Source organism: Trachypithecus francoisi, unplaced genomic scaffold (genome assembly GCF_009764315.1).
Source record: "Trachypithecus francoisi isolate TF-2019V2 unplaced genomic scaffold, Tfra_2.0 Lachesis_group12, whole genome shotgun sequence".
Classification (NCBI taxonomy): Eukaryota; Metazoa; Chordata; class Mammalia; order Primates; family Cercopithecidae; genus Trachypithecus; species Trachypithecus francoisi.
In genome coordinates, this window is record NW_022681457.1 from 40,803,581 (window position 1) to 40,827,229 (window position 23,649).

The 23,649-nt window shown below is 34.8% G+C and overlaps 1 protein-coding gene across 1 annotated transcript in view; it reads right to left on the minus strand.

The window, feature by feature from the left end:
* The window catches only part of ADGRL4 (adhesion G protein-coupled receptor L4), a 117,407-nt gene that overhangs the window by 41,835 nt on the left and 51,923 nt on the right, over nucleotides 1-23,649 (minus strand). Inside the window, exons 3-7 of the mRNA XM_033225393.1 lie at nucleotides 15,353-15,505; nucleotides 8,290-8,360; nucleotides 7,201-7,380; nucleotides 6,906-7,089; nucleotides 5,384-5,500 (exon numbers count right to left, since the gene is read on the minus strand). Of these exons, the coding sequence (XP_033081284.1) occupies nucleotides 5,384-5,500; nucleotides 6,906-7,089; nucleotides 7,201-7,380; nucleotides 8,290-8,360; nucleotides 15,353-15,505 (705 nt within the window). The remainder of the gene's footprint in view (nucleotides 1-5,383; nucleotides 5,501-6,905; nucleotides 7,090-7,200; nucleotides 7,381-8,289; nucleotides 8,361-15,352; nucleotides 15,506-23,649) is intronic.

Consider the following 23,649-nt stretch of genomic DNA (forward strand, 5'->3'; position numbering starts at 1 on the left):
CTCAGCCTCCTGAGTAGCTGGGATTACAGGCACCTGCCACCACATCTGGCTAACTTTCATATTTTTAGTAGAGATGGGCTTTCATCATCCTGGCCAGGCTGGTCTTGAACTCCTGACCTCATGATCCACCCACTTTGGCTTCACAAAGTGTTGGGATTACAGGTGTGAGCCACCATGCCCAGCCTGGAAAAGCTGATTTCTTTTTAGAAGAATCAGCTTTGATCAGTTCTGTACTGTCTACTGATGGGCATGGAACAAATTTATTAACTTTGCCCATTAGTTACATCATCCATATAAGAAAGATATTCAGTTATTTAATCATTAACTTGCCTGCTAGTACCAGAATTGAATCAACATTGAATTTTGATACAATTTTTAAAAACAGTTGTTTAGTTGAAGAGTTTACTATACAAAGACTAAGAAAAATACAAATTGAAAGAGAAATCTAAGCCTAAAAAACTTACTTTATCCCCAACCTAGCAAGACAGGCCAACATGCAAATTCAGCAAATACAGAGAGCACCACTGAGATATTCCACGAGAAGATCAATCCCAAGACACATAATCATATTCTCCAAGGCCAAAATGAAGGAAAAAATGTTAAGGGCAGCTAGACAGAGAGGACAGGTCACCTACAAAGGGAAGCTCATCAGACTAAGAATGAACCTTTCAGCAGAAACTCTACAAGTCAGAAGAGACTGGGGGCCAATATTGAACATTCTTTAAGAAAAGAATTTTCAACCCAGAATTTCATATCCAGCCAAACTAAGCTTCACAAGCAAAGGAAAAATAAAATCCTTTCCAGACAAGCAAATGCTGAGGGATTTCATCACCACCAGGCCTGCCTTGCAAAAGCTCCTGAAAGAAGCACTGAATATGGAAAGGAAAAACTGGTTCTAGACACTGCAAAAACACATCAAAATATAGAGACACTATGAAGAAACTGCATCAGCTAATGTGCAAAATAACCAGATACCATCATGATGACAGGACCAAATTCACACATAACAATGATAACCTTAAGTGTAAGTTGGCTAAATGCCCTAATTTAAAGACACAGACTGGCAAATTGGATGAAGAGTCAAGACTCATCAGTGTGCTATATTCAGGAGACCTGTATCTTGTGCAAAGACACACATAGGCTCAAAGTAAAGGGATGGAGGAAAATTAGCCAAGCAAATGGAAAGGAAAAAAAAAAGAAGCAGGAGTTAGCAATCCTACTCTCTGACAAAACAGACTTTAAACCAAAAAATATCAAAAAAGACAATGAAAGGCATTACATAATGACAAAGGGATCAATTCAACCAGAAGAGCTAACTATCCTAAATATATATGCACCCAATACAGGAACCAGATTCATAAAGTGTTAGAGACCTACAAAGAGACTTAGACTCCCATCCAATAATAGTGGGAGACTTTAATGCCCCCACTGTCCATATTAGATAGATCAATAAGACAGAAAATAAACATAACTAGAACTCAGCTCTGGATGAATTGGACCTAGTAAACATTTACAGAACTCTTATCACAAGATCAACAGAATATGCATTCTTCTTAGTGACACATGGTGCTTATTCGACTGCATAATTGGAAGTAAAACACTCCTCAGCAAATGCAAAAGAATTGAAATCGTAATAGTCTCTCAGACCACAGTGCAATCAAATTAGAACTCAGGATTAAGAAACTCGCTCAAAACCGTACACTTACATGGAAGCTGAACGACCTGCTCTTGAATGAATCCGGGTAAATAAGGAAATTAAGGCAGAAAACAGGAAGTTCTTTGAAACCGATGAGAACAAAGAGACAACATACCAGAATCTATGGGACACAGATAAAGCAGTATTAAGAGGAAATTTTATAGCACTAAACGCCCACAACAGAAAGCTAGAAAAATCTCAAATCCATACCCTAGCATCACAATTAAAAGAGCTAGAGAAGCAAGAGCAAATTAATCCAAAAGCTAGCAGAAGACAAGAAATAACTAAGATCAGAGCAGAATTGAAGGAGACAGAGACATGAAACCCCTCCAAAAAAATCAATGAATCCAGAAGCTGGTTTAAAAAAAAAATTAACAAAATATACCACAACCTAGGCTAATAAAGCAGAAAAAAGACAAGAATCAAATAGGCTCAATAAAAAATGATAAAGGGGATATCACCACTGACCCCACAGAAATGCAAACTACCATCAGAGAATACTATAAACACCTTTATGCATAAAAACTCGAATATCTTGAAAAAATGGTTAAATTTCTGGGTACATACAACTTCCCAAGACTAAACCAAGAAAGAGTCAAATCCCCGAATAGACCAATAACAAGTTCTGAAACTGAAGAAGTAATTAGTAGCCTCCCAAACAAAAAAAGCCCAGAACCAGATGGATTCATAGTCTCTGGAATTCTACCACAGGTACAAAGAAGGGCTGGTATTATTCCTTCTGAAACTATTCCAAACAACTGAGGAGGAGCGTCTCCTCCCTAACTCATTTTATGAAGCCAGCCATCATACTGATTCCAAAACCTGGCAGAGACACAACAAAAAAGAAAACTTCAGGCCAATATCCCTGATGAACATCGATGCGAACATCCTTAATAAAATACTGGCAAATTGAATCCAGCAGCACATCAAAAAACTTATCCACCACAATGAAGTTGGCTTCATCCCTGGGATGCAAGGTCGCTTCAACATACACAAATCAATAAATGTAATCCATCACATAAACAGAACCCAAGACAAAAAACTACATGATCATCTCCATAGATGCAGAAAAGGCCTTCGATAAAATTCAGCATCCCTTCATGTTAAAAATTATCAATAAACCCGATGTTGATGAAACATATCTTAAAATCATAAGAGTTATGATTTATGACAAACCCACAGCCAATGTCATATTGAATAGGCAAAAGCTGGAAGCATTCCCTTTGAAAACTGGTACAAGATAAGGATGCTCTCTCTCACTACTCCTATTCAACATAGTATTGGAAGTTCTGGCCAGGACCATCAGGCACGAGAAAGAAATAGAAGGTATTCAAATAGGAAGAGAGAAAGTCAACTTGTCTCTGTTTACAGATGACATGATTGTTTATTCAGAAAACCCCATCATCTCAGCCTCAAAATTCTTTAAGCTGATAAGCAACTTAATCTAAGTCTCACAATACAAAATCAATGTGCAAAAATCACAAGCATTCTTTTACACCAACAATAGACAAGCAGAGAGCCAAATCATGAATAAACTTCCATTCACAATTGCTACAAAGAGAACAAAATACCTAGGAATACAGCTAACAAGGGATGTGAAGGACCTCTTCAAGGGGAAGTACAAATGACTGCTCAAGGAAGTAAGAGAGGACAAAAACAAAAGGAAAAATAGTCCGTGCTCATGGATAGGAAGAATCAATATTGTGAAAATGGCCATACTGCCCAAAGTAATTTATAGATCCATGCTATTCAAACTACCATTGACATTCTTCACAGAATTAGAAAAAAAATACTTTAAATTTCATATGGAGTCAAAGAAGACCCCATAAAGCCCAGACAATCCTAAGCAAAAAGAACAAAGTTGGAGGCATAACACTCCTTGACTTCAAACTATACTACAAGGCTACAGAAACCAAAACAGCATGATACTGGTAGCCAAAAGAACAGAGACCTCAGAAGTAATCTCACACATCTACAACAATGTTATCTTCGATAAACTTGACAAAAACAAGCAAAGGGGAAAGGATCTCCTATTCAATAAATGGTGCTGCGGAAACTGGCTAGCCATATGCAAAAAACTGAAACAGGACCCCTTCCTTATACCACAGACAAAAATTAATTCAAGATGGATTAAAGACTTAAATGTAAAACCCAAAACCATAAAAACCCTGGAAGAAAATCTAGGTAATACCATTCAGGACATAGGCATGAACAAAAACTTCATGACAAAAACACCAAAAGCAATTGCAACAAAAGTCAAAATCGAAAAATGAGATCTAATTAAACTAAAGAGCTTCTGCATAGCAAAAGAAGCTATCATCAGAGTGAACAGGCAACCTACTGAATGGGAGAAAATTTTTGCAATCTATCCATCTGATAAAGGTCTAATACCCAGCATCTACTAGGAACTTAAACAAATTTACAAGAAAAAAAAAATCAAATAACCCCATCAAAAAGTGGGCAAAGGATATGAACAGACACTTCTCAAAAGAAGGCATTTGTGCAGCCAACAAACATGAAAAAAAGCTTGACATCAGTGATCGTTAGAGAAATGCAAATCAAAACCACAAGGAGATACCATCTCATGCCAGTCAGAATGGCAATTATTAAAAAGTCAAGAAACAATAGATGCTGGTGAGGCAGTGGAGAAATAGGAACGCTTTTACACTGTTGGTGGGAATGTAAATTAGTTCAACCATTGTGGAAGACAGTCATGATTCCTCAGGGATCTAGAACCAGAGATACTATTTGACCCCGCAATCCCATTACTGGGTATATACCCAAAGGATTATAAATCATTCTACTATAAAGACACTGCACACGTATGCTTATTGCAGCACTATTTACAGTAGCAAAGTTATGGAACCAACCCAAATGCCCATCAATGATAGACTGGATAACGAAAATGTGGCATATATACACCACAGAAAACTATGCAGCCATAAAAAGGAATGAGATCATGTCTTTGCAGGTACTTGGATGAGAGCTGGAAGCAACCATCCTCAGCAAATTAACACAGGAACAAAAAACTAAACAGTACATGTTCTCACTCATAAGTGGGAGTCGAAATATGAAAACACATAGACACTGTGAGGGGAACATCACACACCAGGGCCTGCTGGGGCTTGGGGAAAGAGGGGAGGGAACTTAGAGGATGGGTCAATAGTTGCAGCAAACCACCACAGCACACGTATAACTGTGTAACACACCTGCATGTTGTGCACATGTTTCCCAGAACTAAAGCAAACATTAAAAAAAAAAACCCTATTTTTAAAAAATCTCTATTTTTCTTCCTCACACAATCACAAATTTTGTCTCACGATGAAGAATATGGTGGATTATTGAGGAAGAAAAATTAAAGGAACTGCAAATATGGTGACTTTGCTGTATAAGGAGTACTAAAATCAGAGCTTTGTATATTTTCATTAGAATTTCAAACATTTCAGACAGTAACAAAAGTTGGAGTTAAGACAAGGACCCAGATATTGTCAGCCAAAATCCTCCCCAGTATTTATATCAGAATGGAAATCTCAAGTAAGAATATGGATATTCTGTATACTGTACATACATCATATGTTTTTATAGGAAACCACACCTGTTCTATGTACATATGACATAATCAAATGCATGATAAGTACTTACTGCAAATTCACTGATATATTGTCTGTTAGATTTTTAAAGTCCTACCATTTGAATTATATGCAGCTTTTCTCTTTGGGAATATATTTATATAATCTCCGTCCACATTCATATGAGGATGAATATGTTTCATTTTAGACGAATCAATAAAGAAAACTTTGAGAGCTGAAACAAAGACATGAAAACAAAAAAACCTGAAATTAGTTTAATCAATATACATGATAAATATATTAGCTTAGAGATAATTTCATCCATCATTATTGTGTGTCAACTTATTTATAGCAGGTAGAGTGAACATATTCTTAACACGTTTGGACAATGTAATATATGTGTTAAAAATCTGACTCAAGTTTTAATTTTTAAATTTCACTATGGCACTCATGGTTTAACTTCTTTTTGAATAAAATAAAATAAAATATGTGTATGTAACCAAGGAAGCTGTAAAATTACAATTACTAAAGCAAAGATAAGCAACTACAATGTCTTACAGAATAGTGTCTATAACTCACTAATGAGTGATTTAATTAAACGTTTGAGTGATAATTCCTTTGACCTGCTGTATTATCACCATTTTCATGCAGAAACATTATAAAAATATAGAGCACCTATATATTAGTCATAATCCTTGAAACTCTGATTTAAATGATGAATCCTGATGAGATTTTTGTAAATCTGCGGTTGCACAGCAGAATGCCACTCAGAAAATGCAGTAAAGATGTATGCAGTGATTATTTCAGCAAACTTACCTTGCTTCCTCAGAAAAACTTTATAGGCATCCTCAATTTGACACAAGATTCTGAATATTTTAGGTATGAATTTACATGAAGCAAGAAACATTCTAATTTGCTATGTTGATTGCTTTATGTTATCAACATGCAAAGGATTCCTAAATAGAAGTTTAAATGTGTTATATCCGGCTGGGCATGGTGGCTCATGTCTATAATCCCAGGAGTTTAGGAGACCGAGGCAAGTGGACGGCTTGAGGTCAGGGGTTTGAGACCAGCCTGACCAACATGGTGAAACCCTATCTCTACCAAAATAACAAAAATTAGCCAGGCATGGTAACACACACCTGTAATCCCAGCAAGTCGGGAGGCTGAGGCAGGAGAATTGCTTGAAACCAGAAGGTGGAAGTTGCAGTGAGCTGAGATTGCGCCACTGCACTCCAGTCTGGGTGACAGAGTCAGACTTTGTCTCAAACAAACAAACAAACAAACAAACGATATCCAAAAGATCATTGGTCAAGGTAGACCCTGACAAGCCATGAGATGATGGACTCAAAATGACAAAGGAGTAATGTACTCTGACCATTTAATGGCTGTACAGTTCAGGAATCAGAAAAGGTGGACACCATAGGAAGGAGACAATACTTGTGGATTTATCCTTTTTACAAGTACTTTATTCACAGTGCTCTTGCAGTATGCATCACCATTCATTTCTACACTAATAAAACTACTTTCAATGTAATCAGTACTAGTTTCAACACCATGCCTCCTAACCCCCACCCAAGACTTTGAAAATGGCTTATTTGGAAAACATGATTACTTTGAAATGGACCCTTGTTTCTTACCTATATCCGTTGAATTGGTATCAAACTGAGTGGTCTTTTGGAAGCTCTGGGATAGCCTTAAGGCAGCTCGTTCAACAGTGTGCATGAGTTTTGTAAGATGTGTTCTCCTATGATTCACAGATAACTTGTCCCAAACTGCAAATGTATCCCTTTGAACAAAATTATTCACGGTTTTCACCAATTCCTATTGAAAAAAAGTGTATCTTTTAGAAATGTTAGAATCCTACACTAATCACAGATGAAAGGAAAAATTCAAAGCTCAATTATATTAAGAGTTAAAGCTGAACATACTTACAGTAAGAGTTGAATTAGAAAGGGTGTCCTTGGCTGAGATAGTGTTGTTCTTATAACCTAGTAATGAAGATGATTCAGCTAATATTTCTATATACGTAATTATATCTGTTGGTGAAAGATCTGTTACAGAATTTCTATAGACTTCTCGTAGCAAAGCCACAGGTTCTTTTATGGGTCTAATCTGAGCAAAAAAATGAGTCCAGAAAAAGGAAACTAAATTAGTTCTACTGGAGTTTTATAAGAAAAAACTTAGATGTTAAATTTATTCTGAGTTGGTTTTCTCGGTCTACACATAAATAATATCAAATTAATAAACCTAAACTATAACATGCATCACTGAAACCTGAATTTATTTACAAGAGATTAGCAAATAACTTAAAAGTATAGACTTTACTTTAGAAAAGAAACAGAGCATGTTTGAATTAATAATTTTTTAAAAATGAGTCTTCAAAATAACTTCCTATTCTTCAGTATAGAATTATATCCTAGCCAATGAATCTACCTTAATACTTGAACTCTTTAGTACTTATAGATATTGATATCCTAAGCAATAAATGATAATACTTTAAATTAGATTTTAATCAACCAAAGAAAACTCCTTACAATGTGATTAAATGAAAATTTGCTTTAAACTGATAGTTGATTACTCATGTTGAGATTCACATTCTCAATCATATGACAATTATGTTATAAATCACCTACTTTATTTGCTCTTTGAAATGTTCTCTTTTAAGTATCAAATCTAGGTGCATTCAATTATGTCTACTTAGAATGTGGGAATGGGTCTAGAGTCAAAGTATCTCTTTACTATTTTTTAATCAACTTTTTTACATAAAATGAATTTTCCAACATATGGAGTATTGAAAATGTAGCATATTAAATATGTAAAAAGCCTTTTAAATAATTTGGGGATTTTCAAATTAACCCTGTCTTTGATGCAAACATGGTGCTTAGATCTCTCTATGTAAACGTTTTCAACTCTCCCTAAAGTTCAGCTACTGGTTACTCTTCTTGAAATGTGTGACATTGAAAGCATTTTAATTGAAACCAAAATGTCAAAATAAAATAAATTGTTAACTGTTGTACTTACTTTTGTTAAAGTTTTATTAATATTTGCAGCAATACAGACATTATCTAAATGGCAGTTTGCATTCACATTTTCTGTAGGAAAAAAACAGATTATATAGTAAGTTTTAAAAAGTATTTTTGCCTAAGCTGATCATATAAATCCCAATTATCTTGCTCACTTATTTAAATGTTAAAAGGACATTCTCTAACACTTGAACTTCCTCTTCAGTTTTAGAATGTGCAATATTTTACAGAAAATGAAATAAAGGAGTTTTAAGGACCAAGGAATGTTAGTACCATAAAATGTTATCTATAATTCTGATTAAATTTTTTAAAAAAGGCTTTCATTTCTTTATTCCATAGAACATAAAGGAATGCAGGCACATTTCTTGGAAGATGTAGCTCTGTGGTACTTCACAACTGTGTATTACACATTTTATATAGTTCTTTGATCATACATAAAATTTAATAATGTAATTTACATTGACAGTAAGTGCCATCATTAGGTGTGAACTGTGATTTTCCTGTGTATGTCTGATAACCTTCTTTGCAGGAGCAGTTATACCCACCATTCACATTTCCCCATATGGCATGACCACCACAGACAACTGACTCACTGTACTCATCTATATCTGGAAATATTAATATTTGAAAAAAATTTTTTAGTGCTCATATACTTGCTACCTTGTTGAAAATAGTGTTACTTATGATTAGTGGTTTCATGTCAAATTTTATAAGAAAGTTAGAGAAATACCATTATTTAGACAATGGCATAACAAACTTAGCTGCATATACTTTTTAGATTTAATTCCTCCAATCAATTTTGATAGAGTATTGAAAATATTATTCATGGGCCACACTCTCAGATTGAATTGCGTGATTAAGCAACAAAGTCATTACAGTAATTTCCATCATTGATGATGTAACACTTAGTTCTAATTTAACAAAGACCCAATTTAAGAAATACATTTAAACTTATTTGTTTTCAAACATCAAACTAAACTGACTTCAATAATTCAGTGTAATCTGGAGGATAGAAGAGTGACCCAATTTCTTTCCAAAACTTCATTTTTGCATGTAAGTTAACCTAAAAAACTAAGATGTAGCAGAAAATGTGATTGAATTCCCTTAAAATTTTATCACAACTTATTACTTTTGTTCAGGTTATATTTTACTACGGTTCTTAACACACAATCATCATAAATAAAATAATACATTATACAGAATTAAGTCTTACATTCTCAAAAGCCAAGTATTGAGGTTGTAACAAAGGCCCTAGGTTTTAAGCTTACATAGTTTATATTCTTAACTTAAAACTTTACTTACTACAGTGAAATATGCTTTACATTATAAATAGAGTATAAATAATCTGCTACTAGAGAAAAAGATTCTAAGGAACTGAAGAGTCTAGATCATTACCTTGAATTAATGCAAATTTTTATGTTTCTACCCCAGGTCTGACATCTTCAAGATACTTTATATTAAATTAATAAATGAACATCTAATCTTAAATTTATAATTTGATTTAAAACTAATAGGGTGTCATAATACTCTTTGCTGTAGAAAAAGGGTGTGTAATCAAAGTCTAATTTAAAATGTCATCTAACTAGTTATCTTAAATGCAGCTGTTCCTAATTTCTCATTCAAAAATCCAACAAAGATCTAGAAAACACATCCAAATTCGCACCACCAAAACCAAAAATGGAAAGTGAGCCTCTTGCTAGATTCTTAAAGAAAGTTTCATTCACTAGAAAGGTGATGGTACTAGATTTACAAGGTCAGCTAATAGCCCAGGCCTAAAAGGTTAGAACAGCTCTTGTTCTTCCGGTAAGTATATGTATTCAAAATCTGTACTACCCAGAAATCTGAGCTCACCACTTCTAAAGAAACACAAATGGTCTTGTACCACCCTCACCCCTCATCCTCTCATTTCTAGGTGTATTCAGGACCTATCACTCCACAAAAATGAATGAACAGAAAATGAAGTAGGGAACAAGTAGTGACAAGTGACCTCGGGATATGGAGAACCATCAAGAAAAGCATTCTAGGCTGGGCTAAAGACAGAAGCACTCAGAAGGAAGTGCAGACTAGGGTGGTCATTTGTCATGAAATCAATGAAGTGAAAAAACTATATAGGACTAAAGCAAAGATGAGTCTTTTTTGGAGCTGAACTGTTGAAGCACCAAATGTTATACTCCAACTGGGAAAACACCCCAATGAAAGTGTGAACAGACCCATGAAGTATCATAAACAAAAACAAAAATTTTTTTTAATGAGCAAGAAAACTACTATGTTCTTTGAATACCTTTGTTTTGTAGGTGAGATGCCTTCTATGGGTAACAGTAAACAAGATGGTGATTTCTCTCAATTTCAAATCCTTTAAATGTGCGACATTCTTAGAAACTTCATCCCAAACCCAATCTCTGAGAAACATAAAAATCTTGACTCCACGAACTCAATTTCCATCCTCCTTCTTGCACTTTCGACTTTAATATCCAGTGAAACTTGCTTGGCTACAATGAATGTGCCTGTCATTTTGCAGCAAGATCCACACTAATTTCTATTGCAATCTCTTGCAGGTCCAAATGGCTAAAACCTAGTTACCTCTTTCCTGAAGGAAAAGTCTCTGGGATTGCTAATTAGAAGATCTAAATTCAAATCCTGACTATAACATTAATTAGCTATGTGATGACCTTGAGTAATATCTTAAAAAGACACCTTCTAGGCCAGGTGTGGTGGTTCACGCGTGTAATCCCAGCACTTTGGGAGGCCAAGGCGGATGGATCACAAGGTCAGGAGATCGAGACAATCCTGGCTAACACGGTGAAACCTCATCTCTATTAAAAGCACAAAAAATTAGCCAGGCATAGTGGCAGGCGCCTGTAGTCCCAGCTACTTGGGAGGCTGAGGCAGGAAAATGGTGTGAACCCGGGAGGCAGGGCTTGCAGTGAGCCCAGATCGCGCCACTGCACTCCAGCCTGGACAACAGAGCCAGACTCTGTCTCAAAAAGAAGACAGCTTCTAACCCAAAAGAGTTCTACCTCATGAACAAACAAGAAAATGTATGGGAAAGTGGAATAGTGCCTAGGATATCATTGCCACCTGATACTGTAACTGGAAAATCAGGACTGGTGATTCTACTCATATTGCATATTTTCCTAATAGCAGGAGCCTTGTGTAGTATGTTTTAAGATACAGATAAATAAAGAGTGTTTTCTTTTAGGTTACCATATCTTAGTAATCTCCAAATCTATATAAAAAGAACCTCTTTCCTATTGTAATGAAAGCTAAATCTCTGTTAGGTAATTATTTAAGTCTGGCTAGATTTGACAGACCTGATTTACTGATTGACCCATTTTTCTCACTACCAACTTACAATTTGATTTTAAATTAACAATTTGATGTCACTAAATGCAAGCATATCGTTAACAATCTTAACTCATTTGCAACATTTCTGTTAACAGGTGATGCTTGGTTGTGCATAGTGGCTCACACCTGTAATCCCTGCACTTTAGGAGGCTGAGACAGCAGAATCACTTGATTCCAGGAGTTTGAGACCAGGCTGGCCAACATAGAAAGACCCTGTCTCTACTAAAAAAAATTTAAAATTTAGTCAGACAAGGTGTTGTGTAGTGTAGTCCCAGCTATGTGGGAAGCTGATACAGAAAGATCACTTGAGCCCAGAAGTTCCAGGTTGCAGTGAACCATAACTGCACCAATGCACTCCAGCCTGGGTAACAGAGTGAGACCTCAGCTCAAAAATAAAGATAATAATAATGATGATAATAATGTTATGCTTTTTCCTGTGTATAATTAGCCAATCCAGCAACATTTTATCATAATCTTCTTTCAAAACATGATCATATGATGGTTATGATTCTTATGATCAATAATAGAGTTTTCTAATGTGTAACTCACAGACTGCCAAAGAAAGATAAAATGTTCAATTACAGTAAATAATTTTCAAAGACAAAATTTAATATTATTCAAAGTTAGAAAAAAAAATCTACAATTATCATAGAGTACTCCAGGCAGTAGGACATGACAAGCAGTAAATAATGCTGTAAAAGACATGATGAAATTGAAGGAATTCATGGCTTCTATTAATTTGGTTTCAGCAGATTAACTTTACTATCGGATGCCTCAGCTTTTCCATTTGTGAAATTCTGGTGTGTAACTAGGTTTCTCAGGAGCTAGACTTCCGAAGTTCCGTTTTACTGTGATTCCAATGGGAGGAAAAACATGTGCAGTGCTAAATCTCACCCAGCGCCTTCTGCAGCAAAATGACCTCACGTGTGGAAAATAGTATTTGAATATGGACTAAAGGTAAAGAATTTTGCTTGAATCATGTCTTGTCCTATATCAAAGTCTTCCATTTTTTATTCATAGAGATTTTAATGACTATAATTACCAGAAATGCCAAATTTAAGGATGAGCTAAAATTTCAAATCAGAAGCAATACACTGTAAGGTGATATACTAATGTAAAAAGGAAATATATTTATGTTTCTCTGTTCAGATTCCCTGAGGATTATGATATTGTGCAACAAAAATTACTGCAGGACTGAAATAAAATGAAATAGCACACTGCTTCTCAAAAGAGCTTAATCCTTAAGGACAACAAAAATTGATGAGAAATAACATTTTTCTAGAGAATGAGTTTTTCACTGAATAATCCATCAAACAAAACGGGTAGAAACAGAAGGGCTCAATATTGGGCGTTAGGCTTTAATAAGGTTAGTGCATTTACCGACTACTTAAAATAGCTAAAAAGGGAATTAGCACAAACTTAGGCCCATTCCACCTTACCGCAATAGAAATTGAGTATCAAGAGAGTCTTCAATTACAAATATACTATCCCCATAAAATGTTGCCATTCAGTCATCTTTGTGTGTTTGTGTTTTCTCTGTATCTATGATTCAGTGTTTTCTAGTGCAGAAATTCTCTACTTCAAGGAACATGAACAGAGAAATATAATCCTTTGTGAGTTGAGGATTATTAAAAGTAAACATGATCAGATAAAAAGACGGATGTATTCTACACACAAGAGACATTAGGGAATGGAGAGCAAAGTTAAAACTGTATTAAATTACAGTGATTAAGTTGTTACAAGTTAGACTTCTTCACTGACTGGAACATTTCCACTAAAGTTTGCAGGGCTACATATTAGAACTGAACTACTAAAGGTAAAAAGCACATTATATGACATTCTAAGACTATAACAATAATATAGGCTTGAGAAGAACAAACGGTGAAGTACTGTAAGTTTTCTGGGCAGAATCTCATTGATTCCTATTTCCTGAGTATGTTATTATGCTATATTGCAATAAAACTTTTCTCTAGAAACACTAAAGGTAAGTTTACCATTCAACAGTAATAGTATTATTTTCTCATATGTTTGGATATTTTATACCCTTGCAAAGTTTGATCCAGTGTATCTGGATGATTCAGATCAAAGAGATATTTAAATGGTCTACTACACATTTAAGTATTCCATGGAAAAAACAAAGGGTTTTTAGATACAAAACTGTGAGTCTAGCCTTACCTTTATCCAAAATGTATGAGTCTAGAGTAGCCCTTCACTTCATTGGCAATAAAATGAGGAAAATAAAATCTTCCTTTTTTTACATAGCAGAGTAAATGTTGTGAAGCATGGGTACATGAGACTGGATGATTTCTTTAATACAGACATTTCACATATACATTTTTTGAACATTGTCTCATAGCTTACCTTCCTAGCACTTCGAGAGACCGAGGTGGGCAGATTGCCTGAGCTCAGGAGTTTGAGACCAGCCTGGGCAATACGGTAAAACCCTGTTTCTACTAAAATACAAAAAATTAGCCAGGTGTGGCGGCATGCACCTGTAGTCCCAGCTACTCGGGAGGCCAAAGAAGGAGAACTGCTTGAACCTGGGAGGTGGAGGTTGCAGTGAGCCAAGATCCCACCACTGCACTCCAGCCTGGGTGACAGAGAGAGACTCTGTCTCAAAAAAAAAAAAAAAAGGTCTCACTAGGACACTAATCAAAAGCTTTAGTGTGATCGAGATTAACTTGAATATCTATCTCTTTTATCTAGCTATATCATTTAGAAGCAGCACATTAGCCTTCTCTATGTTGCATGTAGGTTCCTGAATTCTATTCCCATGTCTAACCTTGGCTACATGATTACATTCTCAGGGCCTCCGCGTACCTATTAATTTTGTAGATTACCAATCATAATTAATTCTAATAGTGATTGATGAGTTGAATATTTTTTGTAAACCGTGCTTAAGATGATTTAAAATTTATTTTCAAAGTTAAAGTCTTTGGCTCCAGAGAATTCGCTTCTGAAAATTATTCATCTGTTGAAGTTTATAAATAATTATTTTTTCTCAGGCTGGAATCCAATTCTCTAGGATCTGATCAATCACATGCATGACCAAATTACAACAGAAGGATATTTTTAAAAATAGTCTAGGTCCTCCCTTTAGACCCACAATAAGTGAAAAATCACTTAAAAATTACATTGAAATTATTTTCCCTAAAAAGGATGTTTTCGTGACCCTACATGATTTTATAAATAATTTTCTGACTATAGTGTTCAGAAAAACTTAAGGCATATCTGAAGTGTGACTTTTATCAAAGCAGAGATAAAACCACTAGAACAATTATTTTATAAATGATGATTGTCTGAAAAATATGTAGAACCCATCACAGGGTGCACATTTCCAAAGGCATCAATATCTTTTAATGCAAATGACAATTTTCTTGAAGTATTAAATTATTCTAAAGTATAAACATTTATTCTGTTGTTTGCCACTATACTAGATCTCAAGGCTCCATGAACATTTCTCTCTCTTTTATTTTATATTTTTGCAAACTTATTCTCTCAAAAATTAAAAAAAACCTTTTTCCTGTATCCTTGGGTAAATATCCCATAGACTTTAAAACACTGGAGAAATAAAGACATTAAGTAAATTTCTGAAAGTATTTAACACTTAGGGTACAATCAAGGTCTGGCAGAATTTGGTTTGAATATGTTTTATCTCTAGGGGTAATAAACAATAAGAGATATGTACAAATTCTAACTTAGATACCCAGACTTACCTATACAGATGGTTCCATCATTAGTGATAAACCTGTCTTGGTTATTGCTGGATCTGAAGCCAGGTACACACATACAATAATAACTTCCTTCTGTGTTAGTGCAATTAGCATTTTCACCACAGGACTGAGTTAAATTGCCACATTCATTATCATCTGTCGGCATATCAATTTAAAAGATTATTTTTATACAATTGACATAAATTCCGACTATTTTCCATCAGTATTTTGGAATTTTTACTGTTAAATAGTTTAAGGTATATTATGTTTATATCTACAAACCTTAGTACTAAAGAATCCATATTCCACACTTGTCTTATCCTTGTTTATAATATGAGATCTTCTTTGTATTTGCAAAGCAAAATAGGATCTCTTACTTTAAAACACTAGATGTAACTATTAAATCTATGTGGTAATATCTTTCAAATTTTTATATGTAATTTAATTATAACCATGTCAACAAATATATGCTCATTTTGAATTTATAGTACTCTTCATAATCCATCAAAAGCACAACATAAATTAAAAATGAAAAATCAGAAATTATAAATTGACATGTTCTTATCATGTATTATTTATTTTCATCCATTGTTCCACAGAAAAAATTTGCATTACTCAGCATGCAATCTTTTCATGTATTCATTAATGCATTTATTTACAACTATATGCATTATATTGGTCCACAGAAGAGTATACAATGCAATAAATTAAAAAGTAAATAATACAGTCTTTACCTTTATACTCTTACAATATAATTTATCAGGGAAGACAAAGATTCATAACCCCTTTTTAAATATCAGAAGGCAAATTTATATTATCTGTTAAAAAAATTGATTGGAATATATGTGCTTCTTAGAGATTATCATAATGATCTGGAGGAGAATATTTTCCAGTGACATGAAACCCCGTTGTGTGTTAAAAAACATAGCTCAAGTCCCAACCCCAAGGTGTCTATGAATGTGACATTGTTTGAAATAGGCCCTTTGGATATGTAATTAAAGAAAAACAAGGTCATACTTGATTATGGTGTGTGCTAATTCAATGATTGACATCCTTATAAAAGGAGGGAAATTTGCACATAGAGACCCAGAAGAGATGGCTTTGTGAAGACAGAGGCAGAGATTAAAAGATGTAACTGCAAGTCAAAGAATGGCAAGGGTAGTTGGCAACCACAAAAGTTAGAGGGGGCAAGGAAGGATTCTTCCCTAGATGTTTTTATGTTTTTGAAGCAGCATGGTTCTGCTGACACCTTGATTTTAGACTTTTAGCCTCCAGAACTGTGAGAGAATAAATTTCTGATATTTTAAGCCACTAATTTGGTCATAATTTTTTATGGCAGCCCTAAAAAACCGATAGACTAAAACTGGAAAATATAGGATAGGTAAATATCAGAGAGAAAGAGACAAAGAAAGGAAACTAAAGGAATAAAAAATTTTGGACAAAAGTGCAGGCAGAAAAGTGACCGGGATATTCTGAAGATTGTAAGGGGCCTAATTGGGGAGCACAGAGAGAAATCATAGGGGAATCGTAAAAACAAGTCAGGTTTGAAAAATGTCTGGAATCTTTATTCTTCATTTTATTCAAACCAGACTTAATTTCTTTTTCAAGGGTGAGTTGTGCAACATTTAATTTATATACTGGCTATTGCTCACATATAGTAATTACTAAAAGTTGAAGATTTATTCTAAATGTTTTATAAATATTAATTAGCTTAATGCTTTATAGAAGCTCTAGAAGGTAGGTATTATTATCTTTAACTGATGAGAAAAAATAGAGCAGACGGAGCCCAGGCATCATATCTAAGAGTTTTTTCTTTGTGGCATCAGATTGCTTTTTATTTTACCATAGATATCCTGGCAGGTTGAGAGGGAATCTCAAGTTCCCTTGAAAATTTTAATCCCTAGCATTTGAGCTGATTTATTATTGGGAAGACAGAAGAGCAGAGCAGCAAGGGAAGAATTTTGAGCTTCTCCTGGAGACTAACAATTTTGAGATATGAAAGAACAAAGAAGGTTGAGTTATCAAAAGTTTCTATAGGCCAGGCAGGTAATGTAAAAGTTTGATTCCATCAGAACCAGGCAATAGAAAGTGGTGTTGTGTAGCTTGTGGTACCAGTAAGTACACACTCACTTAAAAAATTTAAAATTAAAAAAAAATTGAAAAGCATATTTAAGACTCTGTATTTAGATTTAGCATTTTGCCAGGCACTTGTCAAATGTCCCTAAAGCACAACATATGGAGGTAGGAGGAAGAGAGAAAAATTGCTGAAATAGGACAATAAAGTAAGAAAAATTGTGAATGATCTTCTATAAGATGCTGAAAATACTTTATTAATATGTATGTATTTAATTAATTTACCTATTTTGTATAAATAAATATATGATGCAACTCTATATGGCTATATATACTCAGAAAGTAGATACGTATGTCTATGTATGCATAAAATATAAATTAAAGTAGTTTCTTAAAATTAACTGAGAGTGGCTCACAAATTGAAAATAAGCAAAATAGTTGAACCATATTAGGTTTGATTCAATCATTCAGTTACTCAAATATTTATGGAGTTTCCCAGTTCCCAAAAGTGAATATGTCTATACTGGGAAATAAGTAAAAATTAATCAAAAAGTCAGGATCTGTGCCCTGCTGTCAGAGTTCACATTCTAAAGGCAAGTTAACACAGAAGCATATAATTGAGTTTTTATTAAAATAAAAGTTTTCATTTTTATCTTTAAATTTGACTCCATTCATGGCATACTGGGAGAAGTTGATATTAAACTTTAAAAGAAATTGGTTCTCATATCAGTTATTGGTAATATAGAGGACGATGAGGATTGCATCCCTTGTGGGCTATAGCTGCAAAAATGATATGCAAAAATATAGAGAAAAAGAACTCACGAGGTCTGAGGTATTGGTTGGAGTCCAAGAAAATGAGCCACTTTATATCACCTAACTGACTGTTTGTAAAATAGACTAACTTGCCAATATGTTGCTTAACTCTAAAATGTTGTTACTGGTCTTGGGTACTACATTAACAGGTAGAAAAAAACAAAAGTTGCTATTAATGTTTGTGTCTCTTCCTGCTGTATGGTTTTGAGCGCTTGATCTCTTTGCTTTCTTATCAAGAATTTGGAAAGAGAAATATTTCCTTATCTATCTCCCTATCTTCTGGGCTGGATATATGATATGGACAAATTCCCTAATGGTCCAACTCAAATCTTGTTCGGTAAAATACCACTTATCTGAAAGTAACCTCTCTCTTCCCTCAAGATAGTGGAGATAGGCAAGAAATTATCTTTGTGAAGTAATATATAAAATGAATTATTTAAATTGCCTTAAACTTTCCAGGGTCCAACTTCATAATAATTAATCTTCAAGGAGAAAATTTCTCTGGATGGGTATAATATAGAAAAATAACAGTCTGCTTCTTGGGCACTCTTATTTCTAATGTTCAAATCAGTTCACCAGTTATACTACCTAATCCCTGTAACTAACTGTATAATTTTGGTGGATTGTAAAATAACTACTTAGATTAAGATGTCCCTTGAAAAATTCTTTAAAATACAATTATATTGGAGATATATTTTAAAATGTTATCAAAATGTTTTATTAAGGAAAAATATTTGGTATTCTCTGAGAAAAAATTCTTCCTTGTTCACCTCTGATACACTGAGTTAAGCACAGCAAGACACAGGCATACACACAGCTCCTAGCTTAAAGGTATCCATAGCTACTGGAGAAGATGTACCAACACCCAAATTATTAGACTGTAGTGTGTGTCAAAAATAAAAGAAGTATTTAGTAGTACAGTGGCAACTGGAAGAAAACGGCTTCCTCAGGTCATTTGCAAGATCAAAGTGTAAAGATTATTGACAGAGAAGTATTAGAAAAGGAAGTGATGTTTGGAGTCAGGTATTGAAGTATAAGCAAGAGTTTAGACAAACAAAAGGGGTCCCCACAATCCAATCAGGCAAAGGAAAAAGTTTACCTAAATGCCTGGAGGCCTGCAGGAACAGCATAATTTAGGGGAGAATTGAGTACTGTCAGACACTGGGCACGAGGCTTCAGGGCAAGAATCTGTGCAGGTAGGCATGGCTGAAACCGAGAAAACACTTGCCAAGAATTTGGAATTATATCCAGTGGGTAAACGATGTCCATCAACAGATTTTATGTAGTGGATAAATATGATTGGATTTGAGTTTCCAAACACATTTTCAAGTATAAAGAAAACTAAGGCCCAAGTAGCTCTGGTAGAACACTAGAAGACCTGAGGAACTAACCAAAGCAGAATCAAGGAGAAAGAAGTAGGGAATATTTCAGACATATTTAGGTGTTATGAGTCAGTGATTTGGAGAAGATAAAGAGGGTAGGATTAAACAGGTGATGGCTACATACAAATTTTTATATCATATTTTGCTTTTCTATATTTTAAATTTTTCATAATAAAATAATCTTAAAATATCAATGGGGATTGGAGATTGAATGGATATTTGAGTTGGCTGAAGAGAGAGGAGCAGCAAAAATGAAATCCACGTTCTGACTTGGAGGGATCTGGTGGATAACTTGATCCTCTTATTAGAACAGGGAGAAGCAGAGGAGGAACATTCTTGCAGGGTAAGATGGGGAGTCACTTTTGGGCATAAAAAGTTGATGTGCCTTAATTAACTGAGGACATTTCAGAAGGTGTATCAATAGTTCCACAGTCAACTATACAGTCATGAATTGTCTATTCGTAGGAGAAAGCTCACGACTCCCTTCTTCTCTTCCAGAGCATGAGTCAGATTCAAGAGCATGGTATTTCTCAGCTCCTGAGAAAAGGGGCAAGCCTGCTGTTTTTCTTTGTGCTTCATCTCTAAATGGACCCCTTTCCTCTCCTTCTAACTCCCCATGTTCCATCTCAGCTTACAAGCATGGGTATGAGCCTTATTGCACTCTTGTTTTGCCTTCCACCCTCCATTTTTTGTTGTCCTTCGTGTCTTCTTCCTTATGTTTGCTTCTTCTTACCAATCAAGTGATAAAGCGCAGAGGATTGAGGGTAGGATGTGAAGGCAGAGAAAAATGACAAAGGAAGCCTCTCCACGTATTTTTGCTTTCAGCATTGACCAGAAAAAGCCTTTAGGGTTCCACATGGTTCAGCCCAACTTGCCAGTAAACTACATGGGGGGTTAACATAATAAACAGATGCATATGTCTAAAATATATTTTCAAAATATTTGTAGGCACTTTGTTTCTGTTGTTGATGGTTAGCTACTTGTTTAGTAATTTTGGAGTTACATCACAAGTAGATTAACAAGATTTATACACGATAGTATGAAAGAATTATTTCAGAGAAAACATGTATTTCAAGCACTCTGTTAAATGGCACATTTTATTTTACTTAATTGTTGCAACAATGCAATGATTTATATTGTCTTCATTTTACTTAAGAGGAAACTAAAGCTCAGATGGGTTAAATCATGCTAGCATAGAAAGAGAATCCGGTAGACACAGTTTTTATGCTTAAGACTGTCTGACTCCAAAGCCCAAGTTATTTTTTAGCATTGAAGAGTGAAGTGTACTTTATCATAAAGTGTACTTGTTAATAAGACATAAAGAGTGAGCATATAATTCTCCAAATTCAAGAGTGATATTGAGGCCCCTAGTAATGAAACATTTTTGACCACAAACCTTATGATTATGTTACCTTCTTTGTATAATAGGATAGAAGTTTATTTGCTTTATAAGACACTGGTATTCCAGAATCTTAACAAGATTTTAGTTTATATTTCATTTTTTAATGTATTGACCAAAGATGGAGAAAAAGAAAAAGAAAAAAGAATTGTCTCTTTTTTTATCACTTGAGATATTACTGGCCGGGCTCGAATTGATTATAACTTGAAATCTATGGAACCTTAACAGCAGCATCACTCCTGTACACATTTTCCCTCTGGACGTGATTGCCAGTGTTGCTCCGTAAATTTGAACGCTAAAATGACCATAAGCATTATGTGATTCCTTGTGAAACAGGCCCTCTGTCTCAAAGGTGGAGTAACAGTAACATAGAAAACTTTTTTTTCCCCTCTTTTTCCCCAGTGCAGCTGCTGGGCTCATTTGTTTTCAGCAGCACTGGGAATTCTCTTTCCATATCAGTACTATGAGGGACTTTAAAAAATCATCATTATCCTTCTCAATTATGAACTTTCTATGGTTTGTATTTATTTTGTGAATACCAAGGTAAAAATACAGGTAAAGAGATAAGGAGGAAGAAAAGATCACCAGAAAGGAGAGAAAAAAGGAACTACAATGAATCCAGGATGGATTCAATCAGTCAGGACAATTAATAGACTTATAAAGCTCATAGTGTAAGCTCACATTTCCTTGACCATGAACTCAAGTTCAATTTATTAAAGGAAATGTAAAATTCATGAAGTGAAAAGCATGCTCTTTATAAGACAAGGAAAGGTACCAAAAGAAAGATACAGAATTACATCTTTCTTCCCCTCGGGAAATTGCTTTTGCACCTGAATCTTTAAGTGCAGGACAGAATATATATCCTCCCATGTGCAGAATTATTGATTAACAAGACAGATAAAAACAGATATCCAATACTGAAGATACACTTCTCACATTTGCATTGTTGATTATAAAGCACATAATGTAACTCATATTTTCCTTGACCATGAACTCAAGTTCAATTTATTAAAGGAAATGTAAAATGCATCAAATGAAAAGTATTACAATTGTAAAGATAAAATAAAGCAGAGTTATACAAGAATAAAATGTTTGTGCTGGGTATTTATTATTATTTTTCAGTATCTTCATTGGGAATGAATTTTTAAAGTGCTTGAAACTGCTGGTCCATTTCAAAAACTTTTTGAAGGAAAAATGTCCCTTTGACTATGATTCAGACTTTGAAAAATATGTATAAGCCAGGAAAAAAACAAACAAACAGTACCTGTATAGAATAGTCTCTGTTCCTGTTTACACTTACTTATTTTCTGAAGGAAATGTAGCACTTAAGAAAATGTTCCCATTTTATATTATTACCAATTTTTTGGTTCTCTTTGTTAGAACTATTAATATACACATATTAGAAAAACAAACAAAATGAAGTATTAGTAGAGAAGGTAAATGAAATGAAACAATCTTATGTTTGTACATATTGGAAATCACTTATCTTGTTCATTGCAGGATAGGACAAAATTCTACACATTTATTTCAAACGACCAAAGACTTTAAAACTGTCATTCTACTGTATTTATCAATCAACGGTACAGTAAAGATGAGTAATGCTCTTATAGTATCTCTGGGACTTGCATGGTGGCTATGAAGTTGTTTTTGGGGACCTAGTTTTATTGAATTTTGTTGCTAATCATTGAAGTAATGCATATTCGATGGGGAAAATTAAATCATTGGTAGAAAAATCTTACAAGTTCTCAGTTGCAAAATAAATGCTGCTAGTTCACAAAAGAAAAACTATTAGAATAGTATCAGATTCTTGCTAAAGACAATAGAGTAACATGTATGTCACTGAGATAAAATGAGTGTGTCTTTATAATTCTCTAACCTGCTAAAGAAACCATTCTCTGAACACAATGAAAGACATTCGTAGAAATACATGGATTCAGAGAGTAGATCACTCATGCAGTGTGTGTGAAGAAAATATTCAAGACAGTATTCTAACCAAATACCAATGAATTCAGGAGACAGAATTTTATATAGGGGAAGATTAGATAGAGAGGTAAAAATGGTGGACAGGCCGGGCGCGGTGGCTCAAGCCTGTAATCCCAGCACTTTGGGAGGCCGAGGCGGGCGGATCACGAGGTCAGGAGATCGAGACCATTCTGGCTAACACGGTGAAACCCCGTCTCTACTAAAAAAAATACAAAAAGCTAGCCAGGCGAGGTGGTGGGCGCCTGTAGTCCCAGCTACTCCGGAGGCTGAGGCAGGAGAATGGCGTGAACCCGGGAGGCGGAGCTTGCAGTGAGCTGAGATCTGGCCACTGCACTCCAGCCTGGGTAGCAGAGCCAGACTCCGTCTCAAAAAAAAAAAAAAAAAAAAGGTGGACAATAAGCCCTGCAATACAATAAATTCAAATAGATGATGACTGTGTGATCACGAACACATAACTTAAGTGCTAATTAGGACTCTCATAGGATACACGCTGAAAAGAGAAACCAATAAATAGTCTGCACTAGGTGGGCGAGGTTGCTCCAGCCTGTAATCCCAGCACGTTGGGAGGTCAAGGCAGGCGGATCACCTGAGGTCAGGAGTTTGAAACCAGCCTGGCCAACATGGTGAAACCTCATCTCTACTAAAAATAC